The sequence below is a fragment of the Camelina sativa genome, chromosome 12 (genome assembly GCF_000633955.1).
Source record: "Camelina sativa cultivar DH55 chromosome 12, Cs, whole genome shotgun sequence".
In the NCBI taxonomy this organism is placed as follows: Eukaryota; Viridiplantae; Streptophyta; class Magnoliopsida; order Brassicales; family Brassicaceae; genus Camelina; species Camelina sativa.
The window spans coordinates 23,024,256-23,044,666 of record NC_025696.1 but is presented as its reverse complement, the minus strand read 5'-3'; the positions used below and the strand labels follow the sequence as shown (position 1 = coordinate 23,044,666).

The following is a 20,411-nucleotide window of genomic DNA, read 5'->3' as shown; positions in this document are numbered from 1 at the left end:
AGTTAGTATTAAATTTTATACCATATTATATTTATTATATACAAAAGGGAAATTTATATTTGTTATATACAAAAGGAAAATGTATAATTGTTATAATACTTTGTAGTAAAATTTTGTTATATACAAAAATTTCCTTTTATATAACAAATATAATATGATATATGACAAATATATCAAATGATGAGACATATAATTTTTTCTTAAAATCTTTTGGCTTAAAAATGTTCATAGACTTTTTATAATTGAGTCTAGTTTGTTTTTTTTTTGTCAAAGTATATTGCACCTTGCTATATATTTAACCTTTGATTTACCATTATTTTTTATATATTTGTTATATAAAAATATTTAATAGCATGCTACATAATAAAATATAATAGGGTAAAAAAATGATATGGTATAAAATTAAAAACCAAATTTTGAATTTATAAAAGGAAAATGTATATTTGTTGTATTATTTTGTAGTAAAAAATTATTATATAATTTTTTAGTAAAGTTATGTAATTGTTTTTTAACTTTTGTTTTTTTTTAAAAATAAAAAAAAAATTAATTTTTTGGTCAACATTGGTCAATGTCGGTCAATATCGGTCAACACTGGATTCCGGCAAACAAATCATCAGAATTAGATGGTTATGGTGTTGTACACGTAACTCATATTTGTTTAACTCATAACCAAATAACTGTGTGTTAGCCAATACTTGGTGTAGCTGGCAAACATTTTTGGAACATGAGGGACAAAAAGAGCGTATTAACGTTAGATCTAAAGTAATGTCCTTTCATCCTTTGCCATGGTCGATGACGACGCAAGTAGAGTCGCTCCACATCCACACGTGTAAGCATGTCGTTTTAACACATTACAGAGAAACAACTGCAGAAAGCTCTTCGATTCCTCCGCTTCACAAAGACCAAAACTCTTGCATCTTGGTACTTGTCTCTCTGAGAATGACATTCATTGTACTCGTGTAGAGATCCTGAGAAGAGACAAAGAAAAAAGAAAAAAAAAAAAGAGATGTTAGGAAGATCCAGAACCGGAGGGGGAAGCTTCCGACCAGAAAATATAGGGCAAAGCGCAGTGAACTTAATCGGAAGCATAGGCTTCTCTTTGTTGGTCATCGGAGTCGTGGTTTTCACCATTATCGCTGCAACATACGAACCAGAAGATCCGCTTTTTCACCCATCTGACAAAATCACAACTTTCCTCACATCTAATTCAAACGCTACTCTTCAATCCGATGACACTGTTGTTAAAACCGGCGAAGATTTCATGGCGGCGAACCAAACCGCGTTCGCTGGATTCATCAACATAGCTGATGTCGAGACTTCTGAGAATGATTCCGATGCGAATCAGCTGGATTGTGATACCAGCATCCCAATTGATTGCAAAGATCCTGAAGTTTTTCACTTGATGATGAAAGCTACTATAGACAAGTTCAAAGACATTCACTTTTATAAGTTTGGTAAACCTGCAGCTGTGGAAGGTGCTACTTCTTGTGATATGGCTTGGCGTTATAGGCCTAAAGATGGCAAAACGGCTGCGTTTTATAAGGATTACCGTAGGTTTGTGATTGAAAAGTCTGAGAATTGTAGTGTTAGTGTGATGGGGATAGGTGAGTATCATTCAGGTGTGAATGCTAGGAAGAGGAAGAGGAGTTTGAAACCCGGGTTTGAGAAAAATTTTGGGGGTAAGGTTGATGATTTCTCATTGCCTGTGGTTGGTGAAGCAGTTAATGATTCACTTCCTGTGGTTGAGTCTGAGACTGCCTTTATACAAGGTCGTTACTTGGTTTACGTTGGTGGGGGAGATAGGTGTAAGAGTATGAACCATTTCTTGTGGAGTTTCTTGTGTGCTTTAGGGGAAGCACAGTATTTGAATAGGACATTAGTGATGGATTTGACTCTCTGTCTGTCTTCGGGTTATACCTTGTCTGGTCAGAACGAGGAAGGGAAGGACTTCAGGTTTTACTTTGATTTTGAGCATCTGAAAGAGTCTGCTGCTTCTGTGTTAGACCAAGTGCAGTTTTGGACAGATTGGGGGAAATGGTATAAGAAGAATGGATTAAACCTTCATCTCGTTGAAGACTTGAGGGTCACACCGATGAAGCTTGTTGATGTAAAGGACACATTGGTCATGAGGAAGTTCGGGACTGTAGAACCAGATAACTATTGGTACAGAGTTTGTGAAGGCGAGACAGAAACTGTTGTGCAAAGGCCATGGCATCTATTGTGGAAATCTAAACGACTGATGGAGATCGTCTCTGCGATTGCTTCCAGGTTAAACTGGGATTATGATGCTATTCACATTGAGCGAGGGGACAAGGCAAGAAACAAGGAGGTTTGGCCTAATCTTGAAAGGGATACTTCACCAAGATCCATCTTACCTACCCTTCAGGACAAAATTGAACAAGGAAGGAATCTTTATATTGCAACAGATGAACCAGAGGTATCTTTCTTTAACCCTTTGAAAGATAAGTATAAACCCCATTTTCTGGATGAGTTCAAGGATCTTTGGGACGAGAGTAGCGAATGGTATTCAGAGACAACGAAGCTTAATGGAGGAAACCCAGTCGAGTTTGACGGTTACATGAGAGCTTCTGTTGATACAGAAGTGTTCTTGAGAGGGAAGAAGCATATTGAAACATTCAATGATCTTACCAATGACTGTAGAGACGGAATCGGCACTTGCAACATAGCAGCAAGCTGATCTCTCTCTCTCTCTCTCTCTCTCGTAAGCATTATCAAAACTTGTTATCAGATATGGTTGTTTGTTTGTAGGTTGATAGATGGCGTGAAAGACATCTTGTTCCACTCGTTTCCGCTTTGGTAATTGTAGAAAAGTTTTGTATGTTCCGTAACTAATTTAACGTTTCTTTTTAACTACTAGTATGTACCTCTCTACATCTTCGTTTTTTCTTTGAGATGTCACTAGCATAGACTTCGGTGTCTTAAACTGAGTTACTTTTGTAAGTTGCTGAGTTGATGAATTTTTCTTCTCGCGAGATTCGGAACAAAATTATATATAAGATTGTAATTTTCTCATATCCTAATTGTGGTTTTGAATAGATACTACTAACCTATCCTATACTAGGCTCTTAACCAAGAAAACTACCCATCTAAAAAGTTAGGTTATGAGTATATCCATGTGACTTTATTGGGCATTAGTAGTTGGTCCCATTCCTAACCAACGATACCGTTCCCTATAGACACTAATATATCTGGCAGCTGGTACCCGGGCAGTTGGTTGTTTGGGCCTCGCCTGTTTTGTTCCTCTCCAGCTGGACGTCACATGTTTGAGGATCAACAGAGCTTTTCTTTGATGTAGAGAGATAAGTGAACCTGAAATGTTGTGCAGCTAGAGCAGGCTAAGTCTTCATTACATTTATGGTAATGTTTGCTTATCGGATTTATTTTATAATTTCTCAGCGAGTCAGCGTTCCTCGATAAAACATGTAAACAATCTTGAGATTGAAAAGAACTAGTGTGTACACCAGAGGATTCTAAAGTCAAGCAAGCAATCTTACAATCATTCCATCTTCATCAGATCGTCTGCTGAGTTGGCTAAGAATCAAAAGGTCTTGGTCAGTGTTACACACACACACACACACATTGCACTAATAGATAGTGGGAGAAACAGCCCGTCTTTGCAAACAAACCCTTTTTCACGTCTTGGTAAATTTGAACTAGTCAAATTATCAAGAATGGGTCACACGCTAAGATTGATGTTGAACATGAGTTTACAGTCAGGCAACAAAAAGAATGCAAGCTTTGGTTTGAAAACATTTTAGACTTACTCCAATTTCCAAGCATAAAGGAAGAGACAAAACTCAGACGAAGAAGAAGAAGAAGAACTACTATCCTTGGTTCCTCCATCGCTCGCGTCACTCTCACCGTTCTCTGGTTTAAAGATGAACAAGCCGTGACCTGTACCGGGCGTGCTGAAGAACCAATCATACACATCCCAAAACACTTGAACTGGTTCTTTATCCACCAAAACCGTTTGATTCCCCCTAAATTTCCACTGCAGATTTCTCACCTGAACCAAAATGATACCATCAACGCTAATCCACATCTCAGGATCCTTCTCCCCGGTCGAGCTCTCCACTACGATCTCATGCTCTTTCTTCCTATCATTGAACTTCGCCCTAGTCGAAAAGCTCTTCTTACCAAACACATTTTCTTTCTTGTAGAACAAGGCAGCGTCAACCAAGGCAGGTCTTGATTTAGTTCTCTTAAAAGCTTTCTTTTTGTGATCACCCAACAATAGAACAACCTCCTCGTCCGATACAAGAGCCACGTAAAAATCTGAGCTCGGCTCAGGGCTGCCGTTGAATTTAGCAGACCTAAAATCCCAATACGCATCTACTTGGTTTCCTTCAACCTCAAACGATTTGTATCCTTTCTTGTTCCAAAAGTGCCATGGCTTAAGATCAACCTTGCAACAGTAATTCATATCCCCTTGTACGCTAGTGACCATCACGGTTAAGGAATGGTTCATAAGATTTTTAGACCATAGAACCCTAACATTTCTCCAGAATCCAACCATGTGTGCTTGGTAGATGCACGTCACGCTGCTCTGTGCCGTCTTGTACGTAACTGGATCCTCTGTTAACTTTTCTGCCTTGGAAGATTCTGATCTCAAAGACATGATTCTTCCAAGCCTGTTTAAACAGAGATGTCAAAACCAGAGTAATTTGATAGAAAGAACAAAAAAATATCTATGACTCAAAAAAACATCTGGACGCATTAATATTTGAAAGAGAGAAAAAATAGATTCAAGGATGAATGATTGAAGGAGAGAAGAAACATCAAAGACGCGCAAGGATCTTCAAGGAAGAGAACATCTATCAAACACAAATAATAATTTTTATTTCCAGTTGTTCTTCCATTTTATTTTATTTTAATTTTGTTAAAAAATTTATAAAACAAATTTTTAAAAAATGTCCAGTTGGTTTTGTCCCCTGTCGTCGTTACTCAAAAAAAAAAAAAAAAAAAGGAAAATACAACAATATCCGTAGTTTATATAATAAGATTAGTTTTTTTATTTTTATTTTTTATTTTTTTCTTATTGCTAAGAGCCAAGTGTGTGGAGTTAAATAATTTTACTATAGATGCACATCTTATATAATAAGAGAAGGTTTCTTCTAAACTTTGTTTGAGGCGATGACATTTGGCGCTTTGTATAGTTGACACTTGTCCATTGCTAATTAAATATTGCCACAACTGTCAACTTAATCCTTTGGTAATTAAAAAATTTGTCTTAACAAACAAACAAATAGGATCTGAACATGCAGCACCTGTGTTTCTCTTCCTCCCATACGGTACTTAAATTGAAGCTCGAATTTAGTTTTAGTTTTGCATTCTGCTTTTGAAAACGTAACGTCTTGCCATCAAAGTAAATTAAGTCATTTGATAATTGCTTTCTTATTTATTTCCAATTAAATATTAGTAATTTGTTTTCCATAAAATTATAATCTAATAGAATTCAATTTCTGATTACTTTTATTATTATTATAATCGCCTTCCCTCAATCTACTGGGAATCAACACCCCCACCCCATACACTAATTACGCTTTTAAAAATGTTACAACCTAAAAAAATTTCTCTCTACTCTACTCTAGAATTACTCTCTAACGATGAACACCAGTAAAAATATGATTGTTTTTGGGAAGCTCCATACTTTAGAAGAAACAATCTCTTATTCAGCTTTAAATGTCTCTTTCTAGACGAAAATGTAAATAACCTACCTAATCCACAATACACCTATCTCACATACTGTATATTAAAAACTTCCTCTCTAACTAATTTTTTACTTGTTTTCAGACATGCAACTCGCCTATCTAAGTTCGAAGATTTGTTGATTCGGGGAAAGCAGTGTCTCTCTTTGGGAAAAACTTGCCATTGAAACACATGCCAAACTTCTTACACTCTGGGCAGACTATTTATATTTAAATGCAACATCGTCAACCCAATATTTTTTGAACTCCAACAATTCCGCAAAAGATATTATATTTCATATACATCTGGTTAATTCTGTATTTGTTTTTTCCCATTCTCCAACATGTAATATATATTGCTTCCAATTAAATCAGTTTTTGTCTTACTTTGCACATCAGTTTTTCCCAATATTCGTACAATAATCTTTTTAAATGAACAACAATCTTATAGTCTTTAATATTTTCCCCAGTAACTATTTCAAGGCAAGTCATGTCCCGTCAATTTTAGTTGCCAAAATTTATTAAGACCCAAAAGATTTGTACATGATTGAACAAATAGAGACTTACGTCAAATAACAAGGATGGAGGCCAGGTAATATGACCAATTTATATTTTATTTTTACTACTATTACTTAAAACATCGTCTTGATATTTTTAAGGAACATTTGTTTTTGGTGTTAAGCGAAAGTGGTTGAAGTTGTGTATTGCACAATAGGTGACACTACATTTCATGCACTAACTGTAATTTGAAAATGAAAAACTCTGGTTTGACCTTGACACGTTACACTTTCTCTCCATTCGAAGCTGTGGGAATACTCCGGTGTGTTGTTTTCAATGAGTCCGTAGTGTGGCAATCCGTTGTTTCATAGTTCTTTTCATATGTTTTTTTATTTTATTTTGTGTATTAACTATTTGAAGGTACTATTCAAACTAAAATTGCCAACCTAAGTCACTTTTTTATTCTTAGGCCAACTTAGATGAATTGGACGACGAGGTGGCTTACCTCATCAAAGACTTAATAGGGAAGACATTCTATTCCAATGTCAAAGAGTCTACATACAATTTCACGGCTCTCTATGTACCAGAGTTTCACTGTCAGTCTGTCACATCTATCAAAGATGATCAACACCACTTACCCTTAGAACTTGAGACACACATGTGGAAAAAATTTCAACAAGGAATCATAAACCATTTACGCTTGAATTTTAACATTTTCAATTTTACATTTTTCTCTTAGTTATTTTAATTTAACAGATAATTACTGATGATATAAACCAAAGCTTAAAACCGAGGTTGAAGTTTCTCCAAGATTTTGCAAGGGATAAAAGCATTGATTGGGGTTTTAACATTACTGGTCTATTGTTGACAGAAAATACAATAACAAAAGTAAAACAACTTCTGATGTTGGGAAAACCAGTAGGAAAAGGGAATAAAAACACTTGTCGTTTCATCTGCGAAGCAAAGACAAATACAAGCCACATAAAAAGAAGACAGTACAAATTTCAAATTTCACCGTATATATATTAAAAATTGGTAGCATCCCAAAACAACACATTCTAATTGTAAAACAGAGAGATATTTTAATCTTTTATACATTTTGTTATTTAATAAATTAAACAAGACTAATAAATTAAATTATACATCAAGGTTTGTTTTTAGTAATGGAGTGTCGGTTAGGGTTGGGTATGGATAAATTATTATTTATGCTATAGATTGTTCAAATCTCCTTGTGATGATAATGTCAAATATCGAAAATTAGCCGATCTTTTCATCACAATTGAATGATTTTAGGTTTTTAGAAATTGATATGTTGAATTTGTATTAGACATATCTCTTAAGGATAATATATGTACCAAGTGAAATTTACAAGAACAGGAGGTTTCTATTTTTCTCACTTAAGCTTGTGGGTAACTCTCTTTTGAAGAGAGAAAGAGTCTTTTTCAATAATTTAATATATGAAGTTTGATTGTAAAATAAAAGTAAAATTAAATCCGTGCGTAGCACGGAATAACCCTCTAGTATATATATATATATATTTGTTTTGGTTCATTAAATTGCACATGGAGTTATGGACAGCAAACGTTTGTCCAGTCTCAAATTTTGCAGAGGATTGATTATTAGGTCAAGTCTGTATGAATATACAAGTTTTTTCAATGGTAACATAAAAACATGTTCATCAAATCATTGCCTTTCGATATATTTGCCTTTTGTATATATAGGAGTGATCATGTGTGAATCACCACATGGAACTGATCGTCCACGTATTATATCTTATCTAGTGATTTTCTCCCCAAAAGGCTAAAATTCATGGGTGCCTGCTTGGTAATTAACATTGATAGGTCCGAGGACACCTTTAACATTATTTAGTTTACAAGCTTATGGTTCTACTAAACTTATACTTATTTTATATATTTCTTTTATAAGATTGAGAATATTATAATTTAATATTTGTTTCCATCGATTATTCCTTTTTTTTTTTAGCAAACAATCAATTATTCTATTTTAAATTTAGTTTTGATTGGTAGCATAAATTAATGTTGAATATTTAGTTACTGAACTGAATGGATGAAATAAGTGGTTGGAATTCAAGAAGTAATTAGAAGGTTAAACCTTTTTATTTTCTATAATTTTTTTTTTTTCTATTATTTTTCTTTAACAAGTTTTAAAAATAAAACTAAAAAGTTTAAAATATTTTACTACTTAATTGTGTATTATCAATCATTAATGTTATCTAACTGTTTGTTCTAACTCAGCCGCCTTTTTCATTTTTTATGATCGTCTTCTCTTTAACGGTTTTTTCTACAACTGATAAAAAAAAAAAAATTAACCACCTTATTTAGGTGATGTGACAATTCGACCATTTATTTTTATCTGTCAAACTTTAAACCAAATACAATAAAATTCCTAATCAGTTTGGATTTAAATATACTCATACATGCAAATCTTTATATACTTATTTAAACAATTTTGATAAAAACCGGATTGTCGGTCTTTACGACAAGCATGATGTTTGGTCTACGGATGACGAGACGGTTCGTGATACAGCGGTATCATATTTTGCTGACATGTTTTCGTCTATTAATCCGTCATGTTTTGACGAAGTTTTGATGGAAATCCGTTATTACGGTGATGGATAATGAACGGTTAATGGCCACAGCCTTGGAGGGCGAAGTTAGGAAGGCTTTATTTATGATGCATCCGGATAAAGCACTGGGGCCTGATGGGATGACTGCTTCGTTTTTTCAGAAGGCATGGGATGTGGTTAAGGTAGATCTGGTCTCATTGGTCAACAGCTTCTTTGAGGAAAACACTTTCGAGTCGGGTATAAAACAAACACATATATGTCTGATTCCCAAGGTCACTAAACCGACCCGAATGGCAGAATTACGTCCGATTAGTTTATGTAATGTGGGGTACAAGGTTCTCTCAAAGGTTCTGTGTAATCGGTTAAAAACGATCTTACCAGGTTTAATCTCAGAAACTCAGTCTGCCTTTGTTCCAGGTCGTTTGATCTCGGACAATATTCTGATTGCTCAAGAGATGTTTCATGGTTTGAGGACTAATAAGTCTTGTAAGGGAAAGTTTATGGCAATAAAGACGAATATGAGTAAGGCATATGATAGGGTGGAGTGGGGGTTCCTCGAGGCTTTATTTCGCCGAATGGGCTTTGCGGAAAAATGGATCTCATGGATAATGTTCTGTGTCTCCTCGGTACAATATCAAGTTCTTATTAATGGCCAGCCACATGGTCAGATTATACCTGAGCGAGGATTACGGCAGGGGGATCCCCTGTCTCCTTACCTGTTTATTCTTTGCACAGAGGTTTTAATAGCAAATATTTGTAAGGCAGAAGCGGATAAGCGGATCACGGGAATTAAGGTGGCTAATAAATGCCCCCTATAACGCATTTGCTATTTGCAGATGATAGTCTTTTTTCTGGAAAGTCGATAAGGATCAGTGTGGGGTAGTTTTGGATATTCTAAAGCAGTACGAGGCGGCATCTGGACAGCAAATAAATTTTGCTAAGTCTTCACTCCAATTTGGTCATACGGTTGATGAACCGACTAGATTGAAGATGCAGGGGATTCTGGGGATCTCTACTTTGGGCGGGATGGGATCATACTTGGGAATACCAGAGAGTTTGGGAGGGTCCAAGACGAAGGTCTTCTCCTTTGTTCGAGATAAATTACAGAGCCGTACAACTGGTTGGACGGCTCGACTGTTATCAAAAGGGGGTAAAGAGGTTATGGTTAAGTCGGTTGCGACTGCTGTCCCGAGTTTTGTGATGTCTTTTTATCGTTTACCAAAAACAATCACATCCAAACTGACAAGTGCAGTTGCTAATTTTTGGTGGAGCTCTTCGAGTCAGGAGGAGGGTATGCATTGGTTAGCCTGGGACAAGCTCTGCAGTAGCAAACAGTTAGGTGGTTTGGATTTTTGAAATGTTGATGATTTTAACACGGCGTTATTGGCTAAACAGTTATGGCGACTGATTGAGTTCCCGGACTCTCTGTTTGCCAGGGTTTTTAAAAGTCGGTATTATCGGAACTCTACTCCGATGGAACCGTTGCGTTCATACTCTCCTTCCTATGGATGGAGGAGTATTGTCTCTGCTCGCTCTTTGGTGAATCTAGGACTTATTAAACGGGTTGGATCGGGAGATACCATTGATATATGGTCGGATCCCTGGATTCCAGCCCAATCCCCAAGACCAGCATTACAAAACGGGTCTCCTGCAGATCCTAATTTATCCTTATCTCACTTTATTGATCCTGCTACGCGCACTTGGCGACGGGATCGGCTTCTCGAACATTTTGATCCTGTGGATGTTTCTTTGATTCAGGCCCTTCCTTTAAGTAGTTATCCGCAAGCGGATTCCTGGGGATGGCATTTTACAAAGTCTGGTAAATATACGGTTAAATCAGGGTATGATACAGCGCGGCTAGGTGCCCCCAGTTTCTTTAAAGCTGTTGGATCGGGGCCGGATATCACCATTCTCCTTGCTGGGGTCTGGCAAGTGCGGTGTCCACCTAAATTGAAACATTTCATGTGGCAAGCTCTTACTGGTTGTATTTCTGTTTCGGCGAACCTGAAACGGCGTGGTGTTTCCTGTGATGTTGGTTGTTCGCGGTGCGGGGCAGAGGAAGAAACTATTAACCATGTTATTTTCCTTTGTCCCCCTGCACGTCAGGCCTGGGCTCTGGCTCATGTACCGGTGGGTCCACAGAACTTCCCGACAGAATCGGTTTATGCTAATGTAGATCATTTTCTAGGGCGGAATAATCCGGGTTCACATATTGATTTTTTCCCGTGGCTTATGTGGTATATTTGGAAAGCACGCAATGCCAAGGTTTTTGAAAATCGAACGGAACACCCTGATGAGGTGGTAAGATTGGCCGAAGGGGAGGCGTCATCTTGGCTTCTGGCCCAGACGGAGGAGGGGGATTTGGTGGGTCCGTCCCCTACTTCCCTCTCTGCTCGGCCGTCTCGAGGGGGTCCTCCTTCTCTTCCTTTGGTTTTTTCGGGGTATCGATGTTTTGTTGACGGCTCTTGGAAAGAGTCCGATGTTTTTTCAGGTGCAGGATGGTGTTGTACTTTTGTACAGCAAGAGTCCCCTCTGCTCGGAGCTACCAATTACAGGCGCAGTCTTTCCCCGCTACATGCTGAAGTTGAAGCATTTCGGTGGGCCATGCGGTGTATGATTGGGCATGATTTTCGGGAGGTGACTTTTCTCACGGACTGTTCCGATCTGGTGAAGATGGTGTCTTCTCCTCAAGAATGGCCTGCCTTTGCACCTTATCTAGACGACATAAAGATGGACAGGGAGGAGTTCTCTTCTTTTTCTTTAATTTATGTACCTCGTAATGTTAATGTTAGGGCGGACTCTTTAGCACGCCAAGCGCGTGTAAGTCCGTACCACATTTTGTTTGTAAACGATTTCCCATCAAATTGGCTCGTTTGAGCTAATTTTCTTGTTGACAAAAAAAAAAAAACAATTTTGATAAAACTTTTACCATCATTAATGTTGCATATTACGAAAAATTTCATTGTATTTAAATTAATTTAATATCTAACAAAAGAAAAATTTATATTGGTTTACAAAATAATAAAATAATATCTCAAAATTATATAACAAATTTGATTTATTGTTTCAGAAATCTTAGAAAACAATAATAAACTATTTAATTAGCCTAAAACTTGATTTTTATACACAATATTCCCTATATAAACAACACTAAGTGTATAACGTTAACTATTCATATCAAAATCTAGATCAACAAAGACAATATATATATATAGGAATTTACCTCATTCCTTCTGTTTTTTAGTTCTACACATATTTCCCAGATTCAACATGCAGCCCAATGTTTGCAAATTCGGATCTAATTTAACCTATATAAAAGAAGACAATTTTAACCTCTTAATAAAACTTTGACAATATACATATACATAATCTAAATGTAATTTTGGTATATAAATTTAGTATATACTAACATAGTATACCGATAATTGTAATGATGTTAATATTAACACTAATCACTATTATAAATTTAGTATATTAAGATCTCTAAAAATGATTCCATCAATTTGTAATGCCGGATCACAAGTCAATATAGAATTCGTTGGGATTTCTTTTAAATTTTACCAAGTTTATAATTAACGAATTTTGGTATTGTACCCAAACTAAATAGTGGTACCCACTACATATCAAAATCGGCGTATGAAATTAAATAAATTAAATATACAGCATTATAAAATATATTGAATAAATAAAAATTTTACTATTATTTTGTAACTAACAAATCCAAATTTAGGTAAAAAAAAACTTTCTTCGCGTACAACATCGCTATCTACTTTATATATATTTACACTAGATAATGACCCGTTCGATGTGTGGGTTTAAAGTTTTGTAAAATAAAACTAAATTTAAACAAATATATTAAATTTTTGTTGTACGTTATTTATAAGTTTTATTTTGCTATAATATACTGATTTATATCCATTTACAAATCTTTTATGTATGTTACTATTACCATTAAAAGCGTATTTTACACCTAAATATACTCTATGTTATAAATATATCATTTACCACTACCTAGAAAATGTTTGTATGAACACATTAAGCCAACTATTATATATTTTTTCTTTCACTTTTGCATAGTTTTTTTAATTATTAAAATTATTGACTCAAAAAATATTTCAAAAGAAATATATATTACATAGTATACTAATCAATGATGTATCATCATAATAGTGTATGACCAACCATTGAGAGAACCTCGGCTCTGCCCTCCTTCCTTATGGAGATAATCTTGTATCCAACCTCCTCTACCATGGAGAAAACTTTGGCCCCACTTGAGTCCAACCTCCTCCACCTTCCTCCCTTGGGGAGATAACCTTGCGTCCAACCTCCTCCACCATAGAGAGAACCTTAGCTCTGCCCTCCTCATGTGTGCCGACAACATGTTCACGTCTTTTAGCTATCTCAAAATGGCTTGTTCCGATAACCAATGAAACTAAACACCATTTTCTAACGTCACAAAATCTTTTGATAGTAACTAATGTTAAATTTTCCATTGTATTTGTGGAAGTGTCTTTGACACACCATGATATAGTCTTTGTCTCTGGAACGCCCCGACTGCCACCTTGCTTAGTAAGCCCCATGTCCACTCTCAGTTCCTTGGCCACCTTCCTCAGTGGGCCTCACGTCTACTCCTGGCCCTCCCATATCCAGCGGCCGGTTTGTCCGAAGTCCTCTGGATCTATCAACAACAATTTTTGTTTTTACAATCTATCTATCTATCTATCTATCTATCTATGTTTGTTGTAAGGTTGTGTTTGATTAACCTATTTTATCTAACCATTAGGTTGATGATGAGCTTCTACTCCTTATCTCCCTTTTAGGATTGAATGAATGGTAAAAATTATGTTTGCACAAAAAAGGGTCTATGACCACCCAATAAAGGTTGAAAAATTAGAAAAAAAAAAAATTTGACATAAATAAATAAATAATAGAAAACTATAAGCACGATAATAAATGAATCCCAAATAATTTAAAGGTGAAAAGATAAACTAAATAAAAAAATCTAAAAATACTACATTAAATTTAAAATACAGTATTAGAAAATGAAGACACATACATTAATCTTTTTTTTAGGTCAACATATTAATCTTACCTATTCAAAACTGAAAAAGGAGAAAAGTAGGAAAAAAATTTTGTTTAAAAAAAAAAAATTACCTTTCCATTAAATTTTTTTTACCAGTAGAACCAAGTTGAAAGCAATATTTTTGAATAAATTATTTTGTTAGATGAAAATATAAGACGATCTATGTTTATATAGAAGTGAGTATTTACAAAATTTAGAATTAATAATTAATTGTATATCCAACTATATATAAGAGAAAGTTCAATGGTGGAGTGTTAAAAAAAGATTTTAAGTATGGTTTTAATTATAATAATGAGAAATAAGGAAGTTAAAAACTTTTTTAAAAAATGTAAAATGGTATACTCCAATGGTAGATCTTAATTTTGGGTTCCTAATTTAAAAAAAAAAAATTTGAAAAGTATAATATGTCAAATACAATTTGGTTTGTTGAATTTATAAACATTTTGTAAAACATAAATTATTGCATTTAGTAAATTAAAAGTTACATAATTTAAAAGCATATTAAAAAAAATTACAAAAACGATTAATTTTAATCTTGACTTGTGCCGAATTTTTGTCATATATTCTCAACCAAATCAGCTTTCAATCGTCGATGTCTTTTTCTATCACGAATATCATTTTGAGTGATCATCATTTCCGTGAGGTTTGAAGGTTCCACAGAATATGTGGCATCTACTTGTGAAGTTCTGTTTGATTGTTCTTGTGCGAATTCTAACACATTAAACTGAGTGTATCCATCTCGTTCGTCTTCTACTATCATATTGTGCAGTATGATACACGCTCTCATTATCTTTCCAATTTTTGCCTTATCCCAAAAAAGAGCACGGTTTCTGACTATGGCAAATCGAGCTTGCAATACTCCAAAAGCACGTTCGACATCTTTACGTACAAATTCTTGATGTTGTGCAAATAAGGATGCTTTTTGATCTTGTGGAAGTGGAATAGATTGGACAAAAGTAGCCCATTCTGGATAAATACCATCTGTGAGATAGTAAGCCATACGATACTCATGGCTGTTGACACTATATTTCACTTTAGGAGCTTGACCGTGTAATATATCATCAAAAACAGGTGAGCGATCAAGAACATTGATATCGTTTAATGTACCTGGAGGTCCAAAAAACGCATGCCATATCCAAAGCTCTTGTGAAGCTACAGCCTCTAAAACAATTGTTGGCTTTCCAGACCCACGTGTATATTGACCTTTCCATGCAGTTGGGCAATTCTTCCACTCCCAATGCATACAGTCGATGCTTCCTATCATCCCAGGAAATCCCCGTAACTCTCCAATATCGAGTAGTTGTTGCAAATCTTCCGGTGTGGGTCTCCTTAGATACTCATCTCCAAATAAATCATTGATTCTTTCCACAAAATGTTCCAAGCATGAAAGTGCCGTTCTTGGAGCAAGCCGGAGGTATTCATTAAGGGCATCAGCTGGACAGCCATATGCCATCATACGAATTGCTGCTGTAGTCTTTTGTAGTGTTGAGAAACCGAACTTTCCGGTAGCATCTCGCCTTTGTTGAAAGAATGTAAATTCAGTGGAGAGTCGTTCAACAATACGCATGAACAATCCCTTGTTCATTCTAAAACAGCGTCGAAATGTTTGAGAAGAATATACGGGATCTTTGCTAAAATAATCATTCCATAAACGGATATCCCCTTCTTCCCGTTTTCTTTCAATGTGGACTCTTGTTTTCTTTGGGTTGGTTGCTTCTTCAAAATCACCATGCTGATTAACTTGATTATCCAAAGCTTGATCGAAAGCATTATCAAAAGTATTATCAAAATATTCATCCATCATTTTTGAAAAACTTGGACGAGAAGAAGATGCCATCTTAGAATAAAGAATAAAAGAAAAATGTTTGTGAACTTGAAACTTTAGTGGAAGAAATAAAATAGAAATGTTTGTGAACTTTAGACTTTAGTGGAAGAAATTAAATAGAAATGTTTATGAACTTGAGACTTTTGTCGAAGAAATAAAACAGAAATGTTTTTGAGAAAGAAGATGTGTGAGATAACTTGTTATTCATATCGAAATAAACACAACTTGTGGTGTTTAATCGTGGAGCAAGCTTGTGGTGTACATTGTTTGCCAAAATTTGTGGTGATCCTATCAAAGTATATATCACATGCAATTTCTACTATACAAAGGTACAAATGAACTGTCACATTCTATACCAATATGTGTTTCTGAATGCACACCATCTTCTTGTCTTCTTCTTCTTTTTCTTCCGAGTAAACACCATGCCAGTATGTGGTTCTGAATGCACACCATCTTCTTGTCTTCTTCTTCTTTTTCTTCCGAGGACACACCATGCCAATATGTGGTTCCAATTTCATCTGATGCAAGGACACAAACACAAATCAAACTGAATGATACAAAAGCAGGAAAATAAACTTGCAATTTCAAACTGAACTCAAACTAACATTTATACAACATAACTCAAAAAACAACCGAATCAGCTTAAACATCCAACCGATCTTCTCAAAGAACATAAACTGAATATTACAACATACACTAACAACGTTTATAAGAACAGAAACTTAAACAAACATAAACATGAACTTAAACTCATAACTAGATCTCCAACATGTCACTGATTAACTTACTCTTCAAAGCCATTTCTTGTTCAGTAAGTGGCTCTGTTTTTGCGAGTAGACTGTCAAGCATTTTATGCTTGACAATCTTCTCTTTACGCAAGCTTTGCTTCTCTTTCAAAGCATAGTCCTTTTGCCTTATATCCCACATGCTCTCAAACCCTTCACTAGAAGCAACAACTGCTTGACTAGACGTTGGTTTACTCACATGTCTTTTACCTTTGGCCTTTGCTGCCTTAATTCCAGGAGGTCGAGCTTCATCCTCCNTCAAAAAACAACCGAATCAGCTTAAACATCCAACCGATCTTCTCAAAGAACATAAACTGAATATTACAACATACACTAACAACGTTTATAAGAACAGAAACTTAAACAAACATAAACATGAACTTAAACTCATAACTAGATCTCCAACATGTCACTGATTAACTTACTCTTCAAAGCCATTTCTTGTTCAGTAAGTGGCTCTGTTTTGCGATGAACTTAAGCATTTTATGCTTGACAATCTTCTCTTTACGCAAGCTTTGCTTCTCTTTCAATGCATAGTCCTTTTGCCTTATATCCCACATGCTGTCAAACCCTTCACTAGAAGCAACAGCTGCTTGACTAGACGTTGGTTTACTCACATGTCTTTTACCTTTGGCCTTTGCTGCCTTAATTCCAGGAGGTCGAGCTTCATCCTCCTCAGCGCCCATAACTGGCACGGAGCTTGAAGTCTGATCATCAAACTTTCTTCTCTTTGATGATCCATCACCTTTCGTGGCATAAGAGAGACACCATTTCTGCTCATGTCGAAGCTTCCTCCAAGCATGCTCAAGAGTGATTTATTTTGATTTATTTTTATTCATAAGGATTCCTTAACAATCGGTTAAAATACACTGTTGAACTTGCTCTAATAATGCTAAAATCGATTCTAAGTTAAGCATTTTAAGAATTGTTTAGGATCGTATATGTGTTGCTCTTTCATTGGTTGGGGAAAAAAACAAAACAAGAACAAAAGAAAATCGACCAAAGCCTATTTTTTCTTCTCTCTTTCGTTTCTTTCGAGCCATCCTCGAGCCATCCTCCTCCTCTGCGATTTTGATCTCAAGTCTCAATTCGTCGAATCGAAAGAAGAGATGTGTCAGAAATCGGTTTCTTATCCGCCGTTATCACCCTCCAAGCGACGCCAGTGACAACTTCGGCCTGATTCCTCAACCGCAAACACCAATCGGGAAGTTAAAAAATTGATGAGTTTGGTTCAAAGGCTCCAATCTTGTCCCCATGGTACGCATATCTCTAATTTGAAGTGTAGAATTTAGAAATTTAGGGTTTTCTGATTTGGGTATTTGTTTTTTGTGTTTGATTAATATTGGGTCTTTGTCGATTGGGTCTTTCGATTGGGGTTTGATTTTAGCAAGTTCAGGATGTGAGTTTCATCTCTTCCTCTACTTCTTCTTCAATTACTTTGTTTGAAATTGATTAAGACCCGGAAAAATAAGGGCCAAAGAATTTGTGTTGGGGAATAAATAAGAATATGCTTTGGGCATATCTATCTAGCTAATGGTTTTTATTTATCTGACTCATCATCTCATTGTTTCCGGGAGAAGTGAGAGAAGTAAAATCCCCTCACTGCAAATCAAAGTCTTGAAGCTTCTTCTTGGAAAGGGTAAGCAGTCTTCTTCTTATCATCTATTTGATTTCTCCGTTTTGTAACTTGAGTACTATTGTCTAAATTTCATGTTAGTCTGGAAATTTCAGTTGGGGTTTTGTCTAAATTTCATGTTAGTCTCCATCAATGTACCTCTTTTCTTACTGTATGTGACTCTGTCATTTTCCTGCTTTGTCAGTCTTGAAGATGACCTCACCAAGTTAGTTTCATACCCATACACAAGTAAGCTTCTCTCATACGCATAATGTTTTGCTGCCTTTCCATTTCACTTTCTCAGAATCTTGTTTAATTCATTTCTTTCTCGAGTTAGTGTTTGAGTTCAATGCTTGGTAGTTGACATTGATTGCTTGTTTTGTCCTAGTTAAACACAAATTGCTTGGTAGTTGTAACAGTTAAAGATTTATTGTCGAGTTAGTGCTTATGCTCGGTAGTTGTCATTGATTGCTTGTCAAGTCACACTTAAACACAAAATATACTTATACCTAACAAGTTACGCATTAACATAATTACTTCTAGATACTCTTCCTTCTCCTTTAAACACAAACCAGAGATTCTTCTTTGCTCTTCCAAAGCTTTCAACACAAACCAGAGATTCTTCTTTGCTCTTCCTTCTCCTTGTAAACACAAACCAGAGATTCCGCTTTCTTGTTTTCCTTCTCCATTAAAATCAAAACAGAAACTTGACTATGGATCCATATAGTGAAGATGTAGATTTTGTAGACCTGTTAAATAGTCAAACCACATACAACACTCCTGAAACCAATTCGTATGCTGAGGATCCAAGCCTAGGTGAAGGTGGACCTAAGGAGCATAGAGAAAGAAGGAAGTGATCTCACACAGAAGACATGGTGCTCATCAGTGCTTGGCTGAACACTAGCAAGGATGCAGTTACTTCGAATCAGCAAAAAGGCAATACCTTTTCGTCACGCATTGCAAAATATTATGCTGATAGTCCTAAGCTAGCTGGTATAGATAAGAGAGAGCCCCTTCACTGTAAGGGAAGGTGGCAGAAGATCAACAATCATGTTAGCAAGTTTGTTGGGAGCTATCATGCGGCAACAAAAGAGAGGTCAAGTGGCCAGAGTGAAGATGATGTCATGAAAATGGCTTACCAGATATTCGCCAACGATTACAAGATAAAGTTCACTCTTGAGCATGCTTGGAGGGAGCTTCGACATGATCAGAAATGGTGTCTCTCTTATGCCACGAAAGGTGATGGATCATCAAAGAGAAGAAAGTTTGATGATCAGACTTCAAGCTCCGTGCCAGTTATGGGCGCTGAGGAGGATGAAGCTCGACCTCCTGGAATTAAGGCAGCAAAGGCCAAAGGTAAAAGACATGTGAGTAAACCAACGTCTAGTCAAGCAGCTGTTGCTTCTAGTGAAGGGTTTGACAGCATGTGGGATATAAGGCAAAAGGACTATGCATTGAAAGAGAAGCAAAGCTTGCGTAAAGAGAAGATTGTCAAGCATAAAATGCTTAAGTTCATCGCAAAACAGAGCCACTTACTGAACAAGAAATGGCTTTGAAGAGTAAGTTAATCAGTGACATGTTGGAGATCTAGTTATGAGTTTAAGTTCATGTTTATGTTTATTTAAGTTTATTGTTTATGTTTATTTAAGTTTATGTTCTTATAAACGTTGTTAGTGTATGTTGTAATATTCAGTTTATGTTCTTTGAGAAGATCGGTTGTATGTTTAAGCTGATTCAGTTGTTTTTTGAGTTCTGTTGTATGTTATGTTGTATAAATGTTAGTTTGAGTTCAGTTTGAAATTGCAAGTTTATTTTCCTGCTTTTGTATCATTCAGTTTGATTTGTGTTTGTGTCCTTGCACGAGATGAAATTGGAACCACATATTGGCATGGTGTGTACTCGGAAGAAAAAGAAGAAGAAGACAAGAAGATGGTGTGCATTCAGAACCACATATTGGCATGGCGGGTACTCGGAAGAAAAAGAAGAAGAAGACAAGAAGATGGTGTGCATTCAGAACCACATATTGGTATAGAATGTGACAGTGCATTTGTACCTTTGTATAGTAGAAATTGCATGTGATATATACTTTGATAGGATCACCACAAATTTTGGCAAACAATGTACACCACAAGCTTGCTACACGATTAAACACCGCAAGTTGTGTTTATTTTGATATGAATAACAAGTTATCTCACACATCTTCTTTCTCAAAAACATTTCTGTTTTATTTCTTCGACAAACTTTCATGCTTGGAACATTTTGTGAAAGGAATCAATGATTTATTTGGAGATGAGTATCTAAGGAGACCCA

The 20,411-nt window shown here is 35.8% G+C and overlaps 4 protein-coding genes across 4 annotated transcripts; 2 read left to right on the top strand and 2 right to left on the bottom strand.

Annotated features, from left to right (window-relative positions):
• Window positions 728-2,906, top strand: LOC104732478. The gene has a single exon (XM_010452029.2). The coding sequence runs from the start codon at window positions 1,007-1,009 to the stop codon at window positions 2,696-2,698; it is 1,692 nt and encodes a 563-aa protein (XP_010450331.1). The 5' UTR covers window positions 728-1,006; the 3' UTR covers window positions 2,699-2,906.
• On the bottom strand, window positions 3,480-4,861 carry LOC104732477. Its single transcript, XM_010452027.2, has one exon. It carries the CDS (start codon window positions 4,637-4,639, stop codon window positions 3,782-3,784), a length of 858 nt encoding a protein of 285 aa, XP_010450329.1. The 5' UTR covers window positions 4,640-4,861; the 3' UTR covers window positions 3,480-3,781.
• Window positions 14,433-15,713, bottom strand: LOC104733772. The gene is made up of 2 exons (XM_019233638.1): window positions 15,122-15,713; window positions 14,433-14,983 (listed from the first exon to the last, which is right to left on the bottom strand). Exons 1-2 carry the CDS (start codon window positions 15,711-15,713, stop codon window positions 14,433-14,435), a joined length of 1,143 nt encoding a protein of 380 aa, XP_019089183.1.
• Window positions 18,974-19,657, top strand: LOC104733771 (glutathione S-transferase T3-like). Its single transcript, XM_010453319.1, has one exon. The coding sequence runs from the start codon at window positions 18,974-18,976 to the stop codon at window positions 19,655-19,657; it is 684 nt and encodes a 227-aa protein (XP_010451621.1).